Here is a 16,481-nt window from a genome sequence, read left to right as displayed (position 1 = left end):
ACCCAATCTGTGTGTATCGTGCGCTTGCGAGTATGAACATACCCGGCAGTTTGCATTCGCAGTTTGCTTGAATCATTCCCTTTGTACGCCCGATAAGCTGGAAAGGCCATCGAAACTCTTTTATAACCTCTTGCAGTTCCGAAATGATCATCAGCCTCGCAAACTCGAACACATATGACACACTATGTTTACCATGGGGACTCGAATTCGGAACTGAAGGCATACGGATACCATATCAAACCTAGCTATCAAAACAAGCGGTATGCCTCCCAATACACTAACATTCCCATCATTACTCATTACAACCGAGGCCGTACACGCGTCAATACAGAATCTATTCCTTTCATTCCTCGGACTTTTGCACTTGCTTTCCTTCCCTATCGCGAGCAAGTACTGCTCTATCTATCCAACCTTCACCTCGCAGGACTCCTAAACACTTGCGGGCTACGCCGCTGTTGACAGATTTCGGAGATATCTCGTAGAGCACATTAACGGCTGCCAAACTGAGTACAAACAGCAGAACATCGCCGTTTTTAATCCCACACCACCACCCCCTCTTAATGCCGACTTTCCAGAGCGAATCAATTGATAGTCGGGCCGAGTACATGAAGTTGCTGCGTCCGCTCTTGCGCTCTAGAAAGGCCCACATACCGCCCAAGAAGCCGCCTAGGAACCATCGCTGGGTAGAAAGGAATGTTCGTGGGAATATGTATTGGAACAGGCAGATTGATCCCCAGCTAGTCCCGATGGCTCCTGAGATGAACACACTCATGCGAAGGATGCTCTTCGCTAGCTTGTTGATGGCTGAGATAGGGGAGTCGAGGAATGCTTTATACCGCGTAACACTTACCACAGTAAATACAAGGGTGAAGAATCGGGCAACCTTAGGGAACGCCTGGATCCAATAGGAAACATAGGTCCTCATGCACGAAGGGTCGTTCGGGTGCAGTAGCGCACAGGACAACGATTTGATCGCGGGATGGGCGGAAGACGTGATTGGACTTATCCTCCTGAGGCTCTTAGGAAGAGTTTCAGTTGCGGGAAACATGATCGGAGATGTGAATGGCGGCCATCGCAATTTGGAGATCTCAGCCAGGCTGTCGACAATGTCAAAAGTGCCAGGGTATGAGAGGCTCTTTGGATAGTTCGCCGGCCTCTTTTGGACATATTCAGGGGAGTTGCCTAGAATGAACCTCCCATATGCTTCCGGGAAGCAATCCCTGTCAAACACAAACGCATGGAGTAGTTGCCCGCAAGCAACTGGCATCAACAGCCAAGATCCGAACCAGTATGGCCTGTTCCGGAAGTATCCTAGCTCTTCCAAATAATTGTAGCAAAACTCGAGCGCTCTCGTGAAGACATAGATAGCAATCGTGATCCGCAGCTGATCGCCTGGGTACACGGCAAGGAAGAAGCCAGCCAAACTGGAGCCAATTGCAGGGGCTATGCTAGACGTCAGAGACCTAGAAATTCGGGGGTTGCGCCGCCGGAAAGATCTCGCTTCATTAGTAAGGAGGCTCTCACGAAGGCGGATGAAGAACCGACGAAGGAGGCGGTGGAAGAGGAGGATGAGGGAGAGAGAGCACGACAGACGAATATTGGGGGACTTCCAGACGGCTGTTCGGCGTGTTGGTCTGTATGAATTTAATAAGCATAGTGATGCACGCAAGGCAGATGTTAACGACTACCTCTTGTCCGCTCCTCGCGCTAGAACCCTTGTTGTAATCAATTCCCAAGCCTTAAGACCAGATAAGGTCGCGACAGCTAGTCTGAGAGATGCTCGGATCGCAGCAGCATTATAATCATCGGATCCTTTCGTGATAGCATTATATCTTCGAGGAGGAGGCGCCCGCTTGCGCACCGCGGGGGCGCGAGAGAGGAGGTATTGGTGGAGGAGCTGGTACTCTCGCGGGCTTATCGTGTAGCGCAACGCGTTGCGTAAGATAGGATCGATTGGTTTGCCCCCAGAGGACGGTAGCTGGGAGGAACTACTAGAGGACGACATTTTGACAGAAGTACTTTGTGTGAGTGCTAATTCCGTGGGCCATTCTTGCGCAGCGAGGATGTGAACACCACAATAAGACGAGGCTGGCTGATGCTTGACGTGAAATTGAACCTCGGCCCATGCACGTTGTTCGACAATGCACGTGTGAGGCGCCTTTTGCTTAGTCAAGCGGTATATGTCCACTTTGAACGTCTTGTCGAGTCCATTCCCATGATGATTTTCAGATAGTGGCGTGCTTTGGCGTGTCTGCTGTCGAAAAGTGCCATTGATGTCTCAAATTGCCCCAGAAAACGATTCATAAAAGCCCATTTCTACTATATTCAGTAATTCCAACAAACGCAGAGAAATACATACGCAGAGAAATACATACGCAGAGAAATACATACACATATACATACATCTACAATTCGTAAAAATACAGAATGTATACACGTATAATACATACACACACGGGTATCTCATGTTCATGCCTCTAGTCATCGCAAATGCATCCCATCATGTCATCAAAAACACCCGAGCCCATTACGATCTCAACCATTTCTATGCTAACAATTATCAGTGCTACTAAAGCAAGCAATCGTCCATTACCGACAATTTGGGCCCTATCAAAGGGTTCCACCGTTATTTGACCATATCCAATATGAAGCGAAGGCCAATCGCTTGAAACGAATGTCCGTCTATCAGGTGAAACGTGATCAATCCATCGGTACCCAAAATCCTTAGTTGGAGACACGAGTGTGCATCGGGAGCAATTGCGGATCCTCGTTTGAATCCATGGCTTTCAGCATCCTGGCCGGGTCATCGGAAATACGAGCGCTCATGGGTTCCAATACTGGGCTGGCGGAGCGCGATATGTCGAGCTGCGGAACGTCTAGTTTGACGCCATTATCTTGAGGAACCGGAGCAAAGAGGAGATGGTCATCGACGAGGGAGTCGCGTTTTTGAGGCAACATTTGACGGAATCCTAACTCATTGGCCACCCTCTCAATGCTCTTGAAGTACTAAAGGATAATTAGCCACAGTCGTTCAAGTTTGGGACTCAAACAGACGCACCTTGACAGTCTTGACCTGCAGTTCGAGGGTAGCATCTTCGTCGACGACGATCATAGGATGCGGGTGCAATTGAAGGCTAGATAGGGTCCACATATGGTTCAGACCACCCTCAATACACTTTTGAAGTGCAAGGGCTTTATGGGCGCCAGTGATGATGATGACGACTTCTCGGGCCTAAGCCTATTAGCCATGAAATTGGATCTGAAAGGGAAACCACTGACGTCTAAGACCGTTTGCACGCCCACCGTCAAGGCCATCCTCGGCACTTGGTCCAGATCATTGCCAAAGAACCTGGAGTTAGCGATAATGGTGTCGTAGGCAAGGGTTTTGACGCGGGTCCGCGATTTGAGACTGGATCCCGGCTCGTTAAAGGCAAGGTGTCCGTCGGGTCCTATCCCGCCCAGAAACAGCTCAATTCCGCCGGCTTTCTTGATCTTTTCCTCGTACTCGTAACACTCAGCCTCAAGGTCTGGGGCGTTTCCGTTCAGGATATTGATATTGGCAGGGTCGACGTCGACATGAGAAAAAAAGTGCTTGTACATGAAACTGTGGTAGCTCTCCGGGTGTTCGCGCGGGATGCCGACGTATTCGTCCTGTGACTGGCTGTTAGCCAATCCGCTCACAACCCTCTTTGCCGTGGAACCTCGCCAAACAAGGTGAGAATAATTCTTGCAGCTGAACATATCGTACCATATTAAAGGTAACTACATTGCGAAAGGATATTTCGCCGGCTTTGTACCGCTGGACCAGATTCTGATATACGAGTACAGGACTGCTTCCAGTGGGCAGGCCGAGAACGAAGGGCTTCTCTGGTGTTGGGTTGAATGTGTTGATGCGCTCTTCAGTCTCACTATTAGCTGATGTTGGGTCGTGTAGCACACGTGCGTACACACCAATAATGTAGTCCGCGATGTACTTGGAAGCACTCTGCGGATCGTCTCTGATGATTAGTCTCCTGCACGAGGTAAGCGCGCTGTGTTGGCTGTCGACGGACATGTGCATGCCTACATGGCGAAGTTATCGTCTACTGTGGTTCCGGACTGTTCGTGAGCAGATGGATTGGATGAGGACGGGGTTCCAGGCGGGAGTGGAAATATATTTGTGAGCGCAAAACCCTTCACGTCACCTCTACTGGTTCACGGGTGTGAGTTGTGAGCGCATGCCCATTCAGAGTCCTCTCTTGTCGGGATAGGAGCGGCGCCGCCTTCCCAAAGCAATGGCCGCACTCCAACCTCAACTCCCAACTCGCCATACGGCTGCTCGCGGCAGAGGGTGGGGTTCCACGATCGGTCTCACGATGTACTGCAATGGACGGTGAGGTGAACGTGGTCGTACAACGCGGCTATCTTTCGATGCTGAGCGGCCGCCACACCACGGCTCGCTGCTATGCTACGGCGACATGAGTTATCACAAGCAAGCGCTGGAGAGACGGCAATTAGCTTGGAGGCTGGCTCGGAGACATTTGCCCATGAGGGCAAAAACGAGCTCGAGGAGTCACGATGCCCTCCACCAGTTCGACAGCAAGGCATGAGGTCTGCATGAGCTCAGGATATGGATGGGGTTACATCCAGATCCACGGCTTGGTGGCGAGCGACACCGTTGCAGGCGTGGCTGGATGCGGCGTCCCTGGAGCTTATCTCCACCTCCGTGATTTGCAGACGTCTGCGGGTGCTCGTTGGCTGGAGGATCGAGTTCCCGGCACGACGTACCCAGCTCAGGCCTCTGTTTTCCCCGCCGTCAGCCTCGAGCACTCCACCCAACCAGTGCAAACGCCTCCGGAAAAGCTGCATCTGCCAGGCCTCCCAGTCGAAGGTGTCCTCTGCTGCTGCAGGCCGGGTGCTTCTCGTGTGTTGTGACCGGCTACCCGCTGTTGGCGGCGTCGAAACCTGACCCTAACGGGACTCGAGAGCAACAATTTCGAGGCTTGAAGGCTCATATCACCCAGACCCCGGGGCGTCGCGTGCTGCACGTACAATCCAAGTCCGCGTTATCGCCCGACTAGGATAGCTCCAAGAAGAGACCTGTAAATGCTGGACCCTGGCCGACAGATGCTTAAAATGGCCGCCTGACCCTGCGCTTCGCTGCTCATTTCTCCTGTTAGTGCAAGAGCCAGCCTGCGGCGGTCTAAAATCATTTATATTACTGCGAGGCTCCGTCCCGATCCTCAGCCTTCCCCACCCCATCCATTGCAGTGGTCCTGCCTGACGACCACATCTGTAAGGATCGACTTTTTGAGGACCACCATCTTCAATTCACCCTCTGCGCCATGGCCGCTCCCGTAGAGAAGGGTGAGCCCTCCCATGAGGTCCACACTCCCGACCACTCGCTCCAGGATCACCCGACGGACACCTTCGAGCTTCCCAATTCCTGGAAGTACAAGCACATTAGGATTTTGGGTTTCACCTTGCCTTGGTATGCCTCGCCACCAGTGCAGCTGGTAATTGTTGCGTTCGTCTGCTTCTTGTGCCCGGGTATGTTCAATGCCCTCAATGGCATGGGTGGTGGAGGCCAGATGGATCATAGCGCAAATAACAAGGCCAACACCGCGCTTTATTCAACTTTCGCCGTGGTTGGATTCTTCGCTGGTACCTTCACAAACAAGCTTGGAATCCGGACAGCCCTTTCGTTTGGTGGCTGCGGTTACTCTATTTATGTGGCCTCATATCTCAGCTACAACCATACCAAGAACTTGGGATTTTCTATTTTTGCCGGTGCTCTTCTCGGCGTGTGCGCTGGTATCTTGTGGTGTGCCCAGGGTGCTATTATGATGTCCTACCCCCCAGAGGCCTCAAAGGGTCGCTACATCTCGTGGTTCTGGATGATCTTCAATTTGGGCGCTGTTATTGGCAGCCTGGTAAGCCACGCGCAATTCTTATACAACCAACATTCTATTTCGGCGAACATCTCCTAACCGTAAGCTTCAGATTCCCCTTGGACAAAACATTCATACGACTACTGACGGGACTGTCAATGACGGCACCTATATCGGCTTCCTGATTCTGACGCTCATTGGAGCTGGGCTCTCGTGGTGCCTAGTGGACGCTAAGAACGTTATCCGACACGATGGTTCTAAAATCATTGTCATGAAGCACCCATCTTGGAAATCCGAGATCTGGGGCCTCTGGGAGACGATCCAAACAGACCCCTACATTATTGCTCTTTTCCCAATGTTCTTCGCCTCTAATTGGTTCTATACCTACCACTTCTCTGAGGTCAACGCTGGCTACTTCAATGTTCGCACTCGAGCCCTGAACGGCGTAATTTACTATATCATGCAGATTGTTGGCGCTTACGTATTCGGATTTGCTCTTGACTCTAAGGGTTTCCGCCGAACAACTCGTGCCAAGGCTGCATGGGTTGCGCTCTTCTGCTTTATCATGGTGATCTGGGGTGGCGGTTACAAGTTCCAGACGACCTACAACCGTACAATGGCGCTGGACAAGACTCGACCAAAGAAAGACTGGTCTGACCCGGGCTTTGGTGGCCCCTTCGTTCTCTATATGTTCTATGGTTTCTCGGATGCTGCTTGGCAAACTTGCGTCTACTGGTACGTCTGACTGTCCGGTTCAAGCTTTTACGAGTGGTTCCTAACTGGCTACAGGTTCATGGGCTCTTTGACCAACAATGGAAGGAAACTTGCCAACTTCGCCGGGTTTTACAAGGGAATTCAGTCCGCTGGTGGTGCGATTACTTGGCGATTGGACGACATCGGCATCCCGTACATGAACATGTTTGCGTCCAATTGGGCCCTGCTTGCCGGAAGTCTCGTCATTGCTCTTCCGGTCATTCTCTGGAAGGTTGAAGACACAGTATCTTTGGAGAAGGATATTGCCTTCACTGACGAGACGGTCGAGGAGGTCGCCCCCAAGGTACTCGTCCAAGCTGCGGGCGGCCACCTCAACGAGAAGGTCTAGCTGAGTTAGCGGCGGCTGTATCACGTGACAACAATTTCCTTGACATAGTGGAGGAGTTTGAATGAATGCTGTGGATTTGTGGATTGTTGGATTGTCTGCTTAGCGGTACATGTTGTTTCTAATACTTATCGGCCGATCTTTTGGCTGAACTATTCCTGTAAATTTCTATTCAGCAGTTCATGGAGTCCGCCAGACAGTAACGGCCTCCGACATGTTCATGTTCCCATTCTTAATTTCCAGCGTAAGCACATGGATCCGGAGTGCCCGGGGTCTGGTGTTCCTTGCGTATTGCGGCATTCGTACCACACATCCACAATGCTTAAATACTCAGTTCATCCTGGATGTTTGACACAAACTACCAATCACTTTGCGGGATGATACCCACACGGGCCAACATTCTCCATTTGCATCAGCATTCCATGATCTCGAACGTCGCACGGCGGAAGGTGCCACACTGACAGCAGCGGTTTCAAGCCCCGGGAGCCATTCAAGACATGCCGTCTCGACACCATGAGCAATGTCTATATGTAGAGGCTCTAGATTGAGGCTAGAAATGACGGACTTCTAAATCTGGAACATGTATCTATCAACTGACGGCTATTAAATGTCGAGAACGATAATAGACGTTAGTAATGCAACTGCTACTAAGCTCCCGCCCTGATTATAGATTCACATTCCTGATTGCCTGGCAGATCGAGTAAGGTGTCCAGACTTTGTTTTTGGTGTGGTATGATTCTCTGACGAGTGAAACGGCCCCGTATTTGCACAGCGCAACTGCAACATGCAGCGGCAGACCTCGGCCTGGGCGAGCAACTGCTCCCTGGGCAGACCACTAGCAGAGCGTGGTGACAGCTCGTTCTCGTCGTCACCAAAAACTGAATTCCTCACGAGTTCCAATGTTTCAGCGCATGCTAGCCACACTAGCTTCCGAGACATGCCAGATCTAATCGCTACAGATCAAGCATCTCGTCCGCGCTACGGAGGAGCATGGATAGCTTGGCCGGTTACACTGAAGTTGTACACGCGGGGTGCGTGAGGTGTTGTCAGCACTCAGGATTGTCCGAGCCGTGTTTCGTTTCTTCCTCCGCATGCAGGGTGTCCGGACGAAGGCAGAAGGCGTGGTATGGGCGAGGCGCCCAAAAGACCTCTGCAAGATTATGGTTATCCTGTTGCGTTGAGACTGCTCCAGACGACTCAGGACGGGGGCGAGGTAGTGAGTGGAGTGTAAACGGCGAATTAAGCCCAGATTGGCATCACCCTCTATCGTAGATCTCAATGCTTGGCACTCCCAAGGGCTGGCGGAGATGGCACGTGCATCAAAGGGCTGATGCTCCACGAGTAGATCCCGTTCCGCCTCCAGCCAGCCCTGGAGCCATCCCGGGCCTAAGCATGAATGCCGCATCCTGCATGAAGCACCTCCGCGCTCCAATATCAACAATGCGACGGCTATGATTGCGGTTGCAGCTGGTAATCTGCGTTGAGGCGATCGCTGGCCACCGTCATTCGCCAGCTCATTCACACGTCAATCTGGTTGAATCATGGATTCCGGCGATGCAAGCTGATGCTCACTGCTATCGCGCTAGTTTGGGCTAGCGTCTGAGTCTCGAAGCGGCCTAGCGGGTGAAACGAAGGTAACGGTAGCATAGCCATCACGAAACACCCCCAAGAACCCCACCAGCAACTTTGCCATCATCACCGCGCGCCCTGCGTACCTAGCACGGCCAACAGTAGTTCCAGCACCGCGCCGTGCCTGGCTTGCTGCTGGCCAGCCCACTGCTGGCCAGTATTGCTCCCTTGAACCCTCTACCCTGCTTCACACTGCCGCCCTATCCCTCTCTCCCACCAGACCCCCGCAGCCACCCTTACGTTGCCTGTCTGTCTGTCTGCCGTGCCTCAGCGGTGGGCATTGCGCACCACCTGCCGGAGGATTTCCTAGGTACGCTCGAATTAGCGGATACAACCTTCTCCTATATTCTTACCAGCCGTACAACCATGCTTAAGGGCCGTTTGCGACATCGGTCGTCAAATGCCACCGGCCCGCCTGAAATTTTTGTGCATTGCGATCCACTAGCTGCCGGAGATCTTGCTGGCTTCTAGTTACGGCGTGTCTGATATACTGGATTGCAAACGACAGCTCCGCGCAAGCATCTTAGCCCCGCTGTCACCATCAATAAAAACATCATCTGCTGCCCCCAGCCCGAGACTGCCCGTTGGCCCTCCCTTTCCCAGGCCTCCCTGCTGCTGAAACGTCTTCAAAAGGCCGCCGCATGACGCTCTCGCCGGAGTCTGACTGCGCCCGCGACAACACATCAATTCCCTCCGTCACCGTCGTGGACCACTATCGCTGCCGACTTATAAAACCCATGTTCGACTTCTGGCAGAGCCTACTGGCGGCTCTCGAGCGCATCGTCATGCTACCCTCGCTTATCCAGTCCGTGTTCCCGCTACCGTCTCGAAAACGGGTGCGAGGAGATGCTGCGGGTACAGTGCGAACCTACGACCGAACCATGGACGACCTTCTGGGTGAGGTTCAACGCTTGTTTGAGGCTCCGCTCGAGCCCGCAAAGCTCCTTGCAATGTCCGGGAAGCTACAGGACCAGTTCGCCCCAAAGCTACAGGAGAGCAACATCTGCATGTTGCCTTCCTACAACCACAAACTCCCCACCGGACTTGAGCAAGGCACCTACCTGGCGTTGGATGTCGGCGGTTCCACGTTCCGTGTTGCTGTGGTGGAATTGAGCGGGAAGCAACAACCGGGGTCTAAGAGCATGCGCATCGTAACAATGAAGAGCTACAAGATTGACAATTCGGTTCGGTCATTGAGGGGCCATGCTTTCTTCGATTGGATGGCCGAAAAGATTGAGTCTGCTGTTATGGATCCGCAGGTGAAGAAAATCAATGGCACCAAATCGTTCCCCATGGGCCTCGCTTGGTCCTTCCCAGTTGAGTACGTTATACCAACGCCAGACAGCCAACAACAACTAATCTCATCTTCAGACAAACCTCAATTCGAAGTGGAAATCTTCTTGATATGGGGAAGGGATTTCGTGCAACAGAAGGCCTCATGGGCCAGGATCTCAGCGAGCTGATCATGGCCCCATGCAGGAAACGAGTAAGCACGATCAACAAAGATCATCTTGACCACAACACTTACTTTAACATCTAGAATCTTCCAGTACATATGGACTCCATTATCAACGATTCATCCGCTACCTTACTATCTCGTGCTTACGAAGACCCCTCGACCCGCTTCGCCGTTATTCTAGGAACCGGTTTCAACATTGCCGTACATCTTCCTACCAATGCCCTTGCAGCTTCGAAATTCCACGGGTACCCACAGAAATGGCTTAATGAAGCGTCCCATGTCCTCGTGAACACGGAACTGAGCATGTTCGGCAAGAACGTATTCCCGACAACAAAATGGGACGACTACCTCAACGAAACGCACGTCAGACCTGATTTCCAGCCCTTCGAGCACCTCATCAGCGGGCGGTATCTCGGAGAAATCGTGCGACTAATCCTCGTCGAGGCCGTGAAAACGGCAGGGCTTTTCAGCGGCGAGCTACCACAGAAACTTGACGAGTCGTATTCCTTTGAGACTGGAACTATCGCCGCCATGGAGATGGATGAATCTAAGAACCTCACCCAAGCGATTGCGATATTCCAGTCTAGACATCCATGTTCGAAACCGCCGAGCTACAACGACATCTCATTCATCCGCCAGGTCTCGCAACTGGTTTCTCACCGTGCGGCAGCCTATCTTGCGGCTGGTATCCACGCACTTTGGTCTCTACGGATAAAGTCCGAGGGCTTGACGCCCGCGTCTGCCGGAAGGCTGGCAATAGGCTGCAATGGCTCCGTAATCGAGAAATACCCGCTCTTCAGAGAACTGTGTCAGAGCCACCTAGACGAGTTGACGACGTTGAGCGGGGCTGAGCCCAAGTCAATCGCTCTCGAGGTCGCAGTAGAATCGGCGATCTTTGGGGCTGCGGTTGCTGTCTCAACACTTGAGGCTTGAGCATGAGTGTGAGCATGAAATATCAGCCGGATCGAAATGTTAGTGATAAAGTTCGTTGCACTGTGCTGTTTTATACCCCTTTGAGTCACGTTGATGTGCTGGTTGAACCAAGGGTGGGTGTTTTTATTGCATATATGTTGTTTCATCTCTCTGTCTGTGTCAATTATAGAATTTCTCGGCGTCCGGTGCCCATCTCATCATCATCTCATCTCCATTCCTGGAGTTTGGTCTGACTGGTCGGATAAAGACGAAGGACATCATTTTATCTATCTCTGTCTGTATTCACGAGGCGTTTCTCTCTCATGGATCAAACACGGAAGAAGGAATATTTTCATTTTCAAGAAAGAAACGATCAAAGCATTTATATGGGAAGAATCACATATCTACTTCCCTGGCGGCGTTTTTGGTGTACCTCCCACTTTCTTTCTTCATTGAAGGACGTCGGGGTGGATTGGACTGAAAATGGGGTTTCAGCATTTTTTGACTTGGCTCGATAATTTAATCAAAATCAATTCGTGGCGAAGTTTTTCAACTTCCACCCCCGAAGGGATGTTTGGAGTCTGCTTTCTGTGAGTGGTGTTTTAGTTCCATGATACTCTCCCGGAGGCACCTAGGTGGACACACTGTAGAATCTTCGCATCACAAGACCTAGAGGTCACCAGTGTAGTGGCTCATAAGCCTTTCATGTATATCGTACATGCGGCGAAGCGAAGCGAAAGCAGAGCGGAATCTTCTTCCGGGTAAGGACCAAGGGCCGAATTTAGCACCGAGGGTAGCAGAGTCTAGAGCACCAGTGACAGGTAGGTGGCATTGCATAGAGATGCGTGCAGGTCAGCTCCACAAGTCTAGCTGTACGAACGAGGGCTTAAGACTCAGAATAGGTCCACACAGAAATGCTACGGTAGAAATAGGTACGGCGACCATGGGGATCATCTGAGGTCTCTCACGTGAGGTAAGAGTAACGGATAGCGGAGGTCAGACCAGAGTTGGTGATAGTTTGGTGAGTATTGTCAGCGGGCAGTTGGAGATGGACCGGTGAAGATGGATGGCGTCGGTTGCGGGGACGACGTAAGACGGAAACGGAGACGAGGACTGACACAGAGAAAGAGGCATTCAGTTAGAGTTCTAGACACAATGGCATTGTTGCTGTTGCATACAGGGGGGCAAGCACGAGCTATTGGCGTGACCAGAACTCAGAGAGAGTGGCATGGCTGGCGGGCGTTGTGGGGGATAAGATCTCCGGAGATGGGTAGTAGCGGGTCAGTCGTCGGAGGTACAGCATTGTTGCATACAGGGTCGTTTTGGGAAGAGTGAACGTAGTATGATAAACACGAGAGCAGGCTTCGGTGGATTGCGGCTTCGAGTCTTGCTCAACAAGCTTGATTCATGAGTTAGCAGCTGGTGGCATGAGGGGCAATGATACGTGGGAGGGGGATGGTGTGTGTATGGTGTAGTTGAGGACACCAAGTTGGACGCGTGAGTGGAGGATGTGGCTTTCGGGCGTGCATTGGAGGAAGAGTGCTCGTAGCAAATAGAAAGAAAGAAATCCAGTAAGACGTGAGTGCATTCTCGTTCTCATCTCCCAGCCAGCCAGCCTTTTCCAAGCGGACTATAATGCAAGGTAAAGCGGATGCAGTGAAAGATAAAACGTTAACGTTGAAGGTCGAGCAACCGGACAATATTCTCGTTCAGGGCAGGCATATAACAACATAATCCTTGGTCCCTAATTCCTGTGTGTGTGTATGTGTGTGAGTGTGTATCTGCAGTGTCTCGCGATGCAGCATGCAGTGATACACTACCTCATCGCCACCAAAAGGAAAACCGCTGCGCTACCGAGCGTGCAAAACCGTCGCTCGCAAGTCTAGCTTCTATCCACGAGGGAGTTGTTGTGGTGGTGGGAGAATTTGATCGAATATGGAAACATCAACCATGTGATATTGATTCACGAACCAACGGGCACCTCCAGTTGTCCATCCGGATAATCGGCGTCAGATAATTGCATAGTGGCTTCGTGATTATCACTGATTGTCTCGAGTACTTGCAAACGAGGTTTTCGGTTCGGGTGGAGAGTTTCAGTGGAGTCTGCAGTTGAACTGTTTGACCGTTACGTTGCATCGCGGCGGTCCATCCGCCCTCGTCCCATCAAAGCCCATACCCTCCAACACAACCCGACACGTGTGGCCACCTCTTGTCCACAAAATCCAGCTATTTCCAACCGGTCACCGTGGTCCACCCATTCAAGCTTCTAATAATGGCGAAATGTGGTTCCTGCAGTTCAACACGACCCCTAATCGAGACTAGAGTAGTAGAGGCGTGGTGTTGGGAGCTGAAGAAACGTGACATTAGAAGAAAATGCTAAAGTGCATAATTATTATTAAATAAGAGACGCTGGCATCGACTGAACCACACATCCTCCAACCCCCGTTACATCCTCGCCCTTTTTCTCCTACCAAGAAAGGAGAATGGAAGGTCGCAGTGAGCAGGAAAAATGCAAGGTTTCCGGAGTGCGTTGCGTGTCAGACAGAGTGAGATATTGGGACCGAAGGAGCGAAGCAGGGGACGTAAATCTAATATAAACTTGAGATATAAGAAGATTGATTCTGACTAGATAAGACTGGGATATAATGCTGCTGCTCTTCTTGGGAATCCAGGAGAGTATAATGATATCAAATGCATATTCGATAATTCATTCAGATTTCATTTTCTGAGACATGTATGCTCCCAAAAAGATTTCCTTATCCCTTACCCTTGCTAGGAACGCCTTTAGTCGGTAAATACCCTCAAACCCGTCCCAAAGATTGACGTTGTAGAAGACATGGTGACATTTGATCCAGGGGAGCCTGACGTTGGCACCTGCGTGCGTGCGCGTCCTCAATTATCTACCGAGCCTCGAGATCCGTCGTCCGGTCGTTCTTTCTAAACTGGTTTCCTTCACTCGCTTTTCGAGCGTATTTTTCCACGCCTAATACCGGTACTCAAAAATTGCGAACCCAGTCAATTATTTCTTTCCTAAGGATAGCAATTTCGGACTGCAGCTTGTTTTTGGCGTGCATTGCAAGCCACGGCGTTGCATCTTGTCATCGATACCTCAGAGACGTCGCATCTCCAACTCAGACCATGGACTAGATCCTCAGACAAACGCAACGGGCCACACACCAAGACACAACCACTCCTTACATCGGCGTCCTTTAGCGGGTAACGATACAACCACGGATCTGGCCTGGTCCTAACCCCTCACTGTCCGGGTATGGCTAAATTGTACACCTCTTTCGCCCTCATGGCAACAACCAACGACCAACAGATCTGACAACTACAATCGGTTCAACTTCATTTTGCGGCCGTGAGGCTGTGCTATAGCAGCCCATGAAAGGAAAATAGGGTATCTAGAAAAAGATTTTCACCAAGCGTCGGAAAAGTACCGCTTAGACTTGTTCTTTACGGCAAGTGCCTTTGGATCCTGTGGAAGGTTTGTGTGGTGGACAACATGCGGGCGGTAAACAGCATCGACCGGAGGCATCCAATCATCGAGGCCAAGAGGGAAATATTCATACAGAAGATCAGCACTCTCGTCAGGGCTGCTGATGAGATTGAGAGAGAATGATGGCGGCCTAGCTGGCGTCGCTCTTTTCTTCGCATGTTCTGAAGGCGACTCTGACTTCTTTGGGTCGTCGTCTGTTAAGGACAGTGTAACCGGAGCCATAGAAGATCGTTGCGGTGGTGCGCTCCTCGAGATCTCTGGAGTAGACTGTGCATACGGGGTCATCGGAGGCATCTGGGCCGAAGGTGGGTCAGGCGGGATTGCCGTCATGGCGCCACCAGGCATCTTCCAGTCCAGGAAATCCGGAGAGAGCGGTAGATCATTCGCACTGAAATCGAAGGGCAGCTGGAGGACATCCATTGGTTTGCTCGTGGCGCTGTGGTTGCTCTGCATATTGCTGTGGTTAGTATGGTTTGTATCACCGGTTGATGTTCGAGTAGGCTGTTGTGGCATATGCGCAGTCTTTCGAGCCGTGCTCCCACCGCCACTGATGGGCAAATCCTTGCGAGACTGGAAATTCCTGGGACTCCGTCCCCGTACAATAATCGCACCGGAGTGGACCTCGCAAACTGGAATTTTCGCTCCAGTTGCTAGAGTCACCACGACTTTTAGTCGCACCACAAAGTGTTGTTGTAGCTCCTTCCTTCGCCCATTGTTTGCCGTTGCTATGCGGAATTGAAGCCTCTTCCAGCTTATGGGAAAACTCACATACTCCGAGTCCATATCCTGTCCGGTGGACAGATCTAGGGGGTATGACGGAGGCTCTTTCTCCGTCTTGTCTTCCGCGACAGCCGTGCTGCTTGCAGGCGTCTTCCATGGGACTGATATAATTTTCACAGGGTTTCCTTCTAGCGACTCGGTGGCAGAAATTGTGAGTTCCTGGGCGAGTATGGGGATTTGGTCGCCTTGTTCGGTCATGATGAACTGAAGGCTTCTCGGCAAGGTGACGGTCCCGGTTATTTGAAAGAGGTTTCTTCGGTAGCATGTCAACTCGGTTGGCGGTGCCGCCACATCGCCCGCCGTCGCCCAGGGCGACTCGGCAAGGAAAAACATGCCGTGAAGCTGTGCCGACATTGATATCGACACCCGTCGCATCGCAAAGTCGAGGATGGCGTACGGAACATTGGGTAGGGAGAAGCTGAGCAGCTTGTTGTCGCGCTCAATGCTGGGGCTCTCGGGGGCTCCATTGTGCTCGGGATGGATCGTAGGTTCATATCCACTCAGGACATCAGAGAAAGGGTCTTCGTAGGCACTCGAGAAGCGTTTCAGCGGTGGAGGAGGTTGTATGGCGTGCTGTCCGAATGTGGCATCATCGCTACTGCGGAATAGTGTCAGCAGAGGAAAGAGGGCCATGGCCGATAGGTCTGCTTACCCAGCGAAGGTCTCCGCGTCGTAATTAGAGCGTTGATCGAGAGAGTCCAGCGGCAACATCGGCACCGAGAGCTGCTGGTCCGCTGCGGTTACGTTTTGAAGTGACATTGGGGTTGCCAAGTAGGACATGGTGATCGTATCGAAGCCCTCCATTGCTCGTCTATGGCCGGGGCGGGATCGAGAGGCAGATCGGTTGCGGAGCAGCGCATGCGCTCATGGGAAGCAAGCAGCGCCAGGGACAGCAGGTCGTGTGCGGACGGTTGGTGGATGGCAGAGCGGGCGCCGTCTGGCGATATTTGGCACAGATGGGGGAGAACTGGAAGGATGCGCTTCGCTGGGGTGAGCGGCTGGGATGGGGTTTGGCGAGCGGCGGCCTGGAGCGCAGAATCGCAGACAGAACAGCACCGGCAGCAGCGGCCGCGCAGTCAGCGGCTCAAAGGTTGTACCTGGGGCCGGAAATGAGAGTGGCTAATACAGTTCGCGCACGAAGCAATACTGCTTGTCCTGTCTCTGTGCGTGTCCCAGTCGCCGAGGACATGTGTGGGCACGGGTGCGACGACGATTCCCCGAAAGGGATCACAT

At 51.9% G+C, this 16,481-nt stretch overlaps 5 protein-coding genes across 5 annotated transcripts; 2 read left to right on the top strand and 3 right to left on the bottom strand.

The window, feature by feature from the left end:
* Positions 1-247: 247 nt before the first annotated feature.
* Positions 248-2,084, bottom strand: BDR25DRAFT_282645 (uncharacterized protein). Its single transcript, XM_033687989.1, has 2 exons — positions 1,689-2,084; positions 248-1,634 (listed from the first exon to the last, which is right to left on the bottom strand). Exons 1-2 carry the CDS (start codon positions 2,003-2,005, stop codon positions 344-346), a joined length of 1,608 nt encoding a protein of 535 aa, XP_033550100.1. The 5' UTR covers positions 2,006-2,084; the 3' UTR covers positions 248-343.
* A 362-nt stretch (positions 2,085-2,446) lies between these two features.
* Positions 2,447-4,112, bottom strand: BDR25DRAFT_302221 (glucosamine-6-phosphate isomerase). The gene is made up of 6 exons (XM_033689751.1): positions 4,067-4,112; positions 3,952-4,013; positions 3,749-3,897; positions 3,280-3,651; positions 3,059-3,232; positions 2,447-3,006 (listed from the first exon to the last, which is right to left on the bottom strand). Coding segments are annotated over exons 1-6 (1,041 nt in total). The 5' UTR covers positions 4,069-4,112; the 3' UTR covers positions 2,447-2,724.
* Positions 4,113-5,109: 997 nt separating this feature from the next.
* Positions 5,110-7,275, top strand: BDR25DRAFT_341379 (MFS general substrate transporter). The gene is made up of 3 exons (XM_033693600.1): positions 5,110-5,912; positions 5,983-6,605; positions 6,660-7,275. The coding sequence occupies exons 1-3, from the start codon at positions 5,325-5,327 to the stop codon at positions 6,970-6,972; spliced, it is 1,524 nt and encodes a 507-aa protein (XP_033550098.1). The 5' UTR covers positions 5,110-5,324; the 3' UTR covers positions 6,973-7,275.
* A 1,730-nt stretch (positions 7,276-9,005) lies between these two features.
* On the top strand, positions 9,006-11,141 carry BDR25DRAFT_130189 (hexokinase-1). Its single transcript, XM_033683829.1, has 3 exons — positions 9,006-9,919; positions 9,970-10,084; positions 10,139-11,141. Exons 1-3 carry the CDS (start codon positions 9,240-9,242, stop codon positions 10,988-10,990), a joined length of 1,647 nt encoding a protein of 548 aa, XP_033550097.1. The 5' UTR covers positions 9,006-9,239; the 3' UTR covers positions 10,991-11,141.
* A 3,246-nt stretch (positions 11,142-14,387) lies between these two features.
* On the bottom strand, positions 14,388-16,052 carry BDR25DRAFT_218478 (acid phosphatase; the record flags this gene model as incomplete). Its single annotated transcript, XM_033684935.1, has 2 exons — positions 14,388-15,846; positions 15,901-16,052. 2 exons carry the CDS (start codon positions 16,050-16,052, stop codon positions 14,388-14,390), a joined length of 1,611 nt encoding a protein of 536 aa, XP_033550096.1.
* Positions 16,053-16,481: the final 429 nt, after the last annotated feature.

The sequence above is a fragment of the Lindgomyces ingoldianus genome (assembly GCF_010093535.1).
Source record: "Lindgomyces ingoldianus strain ATCC 200398 unplaced genomic scaffold BDR25scaffold_9, whole genome shotgun sequence".
In the NCBI taxonomy this organism is placed as follows: Eukaryota; Fungi; Ascomycota; class Dothideomycetes; order Pleosporales; family Lindgomycetaceae; genus Lindgomyces; species Lindgomyces ingoldianus.
The sequence above is the reverse complement of the archived record's forward strand: the minus strand, read 5'-3'. Positions and strand labels throughout refer to the sequence as shown.

Excerpts from the sequence above, each read along its gene's own strand:
- BDR25DRAFT_282645 (XM_033687989.1), bottom strand. The coding sequence starts at position 2,005 with ATGTCGTCCTCTAGTAGTTCCTCCCAGCTACCGTCCTCTGGGGGCAAA. Across the intron at positions 1,635-1,688 it reads GCGCGAGGAGCGGACAAGAG|ACCAACACGCCGAACAGCCG; the intron begins GTAGTCGTTAAC and ends AAATTCATACAG.
- BDR25DRAFT_302221 (XM_033689751.1), bottom strand. Across the intron at positions 3,898-3,951 it reads CATCGCGGACTACATTATTG|AGCGCATCAACACATTCAAC; the intron begins GTGTGTACGCAC and ends GTGAGACTGAAG. Across the intron at positions 3,233-3,279 it reads GCGTGCAAACGGTCTTAGAC|GCCCGAGAAGTCGTCATCAT; the intron begins GTCAGTGGTTTC and ends TAATAGGCTTAG.
- BDR25DRAFT_341379 (XM_033693600.1), top strand. The coding sequence starts at position 5,325 with ATGGCCGCTCCCGTAGAGAAGGGTGAGCCCTCCCATGAGGTCCACACT. Across the intron at positions 5,913-5,982 it reads GCGCTGTTATTGGCAGCCTG|ATTCCCCTTGGACAAAACAT; the intron begins GTAAGCCACGCG and ends CGTAAGCTTCAG. Across the intron at positions 6,606-6,659 it reads TGGCAAACTTGCGTCTACTG|GTTCATGGGCTCTTTGACCA; the intron begins GTACGTCTGACT and ends AACTGGCTACAG.
- BDR25DRAFT_130189 (XM_033683829.1), top strand. The coding sequence starts at position 9,240 with ATGACGCTCTCGCCGGAGTCTGACTGCGCCCGCGACAACACATCAATT. Across the intron at positions 9,920-9,969 it reads GCTTGGTCCTTCCCAGTTGA|ACAAACCTCAATTCGAAGTG; the intron begins GTACGTTATACC and ends TCTCATCTTCAG. Across the intron at positions 10,085-10,138 it reads TGGCCCCATGCAGGAAACGA|AATCTTCCAGTACATATGGA; the intron begins GTAAGCACGATC and ends TTTAACATCTAG.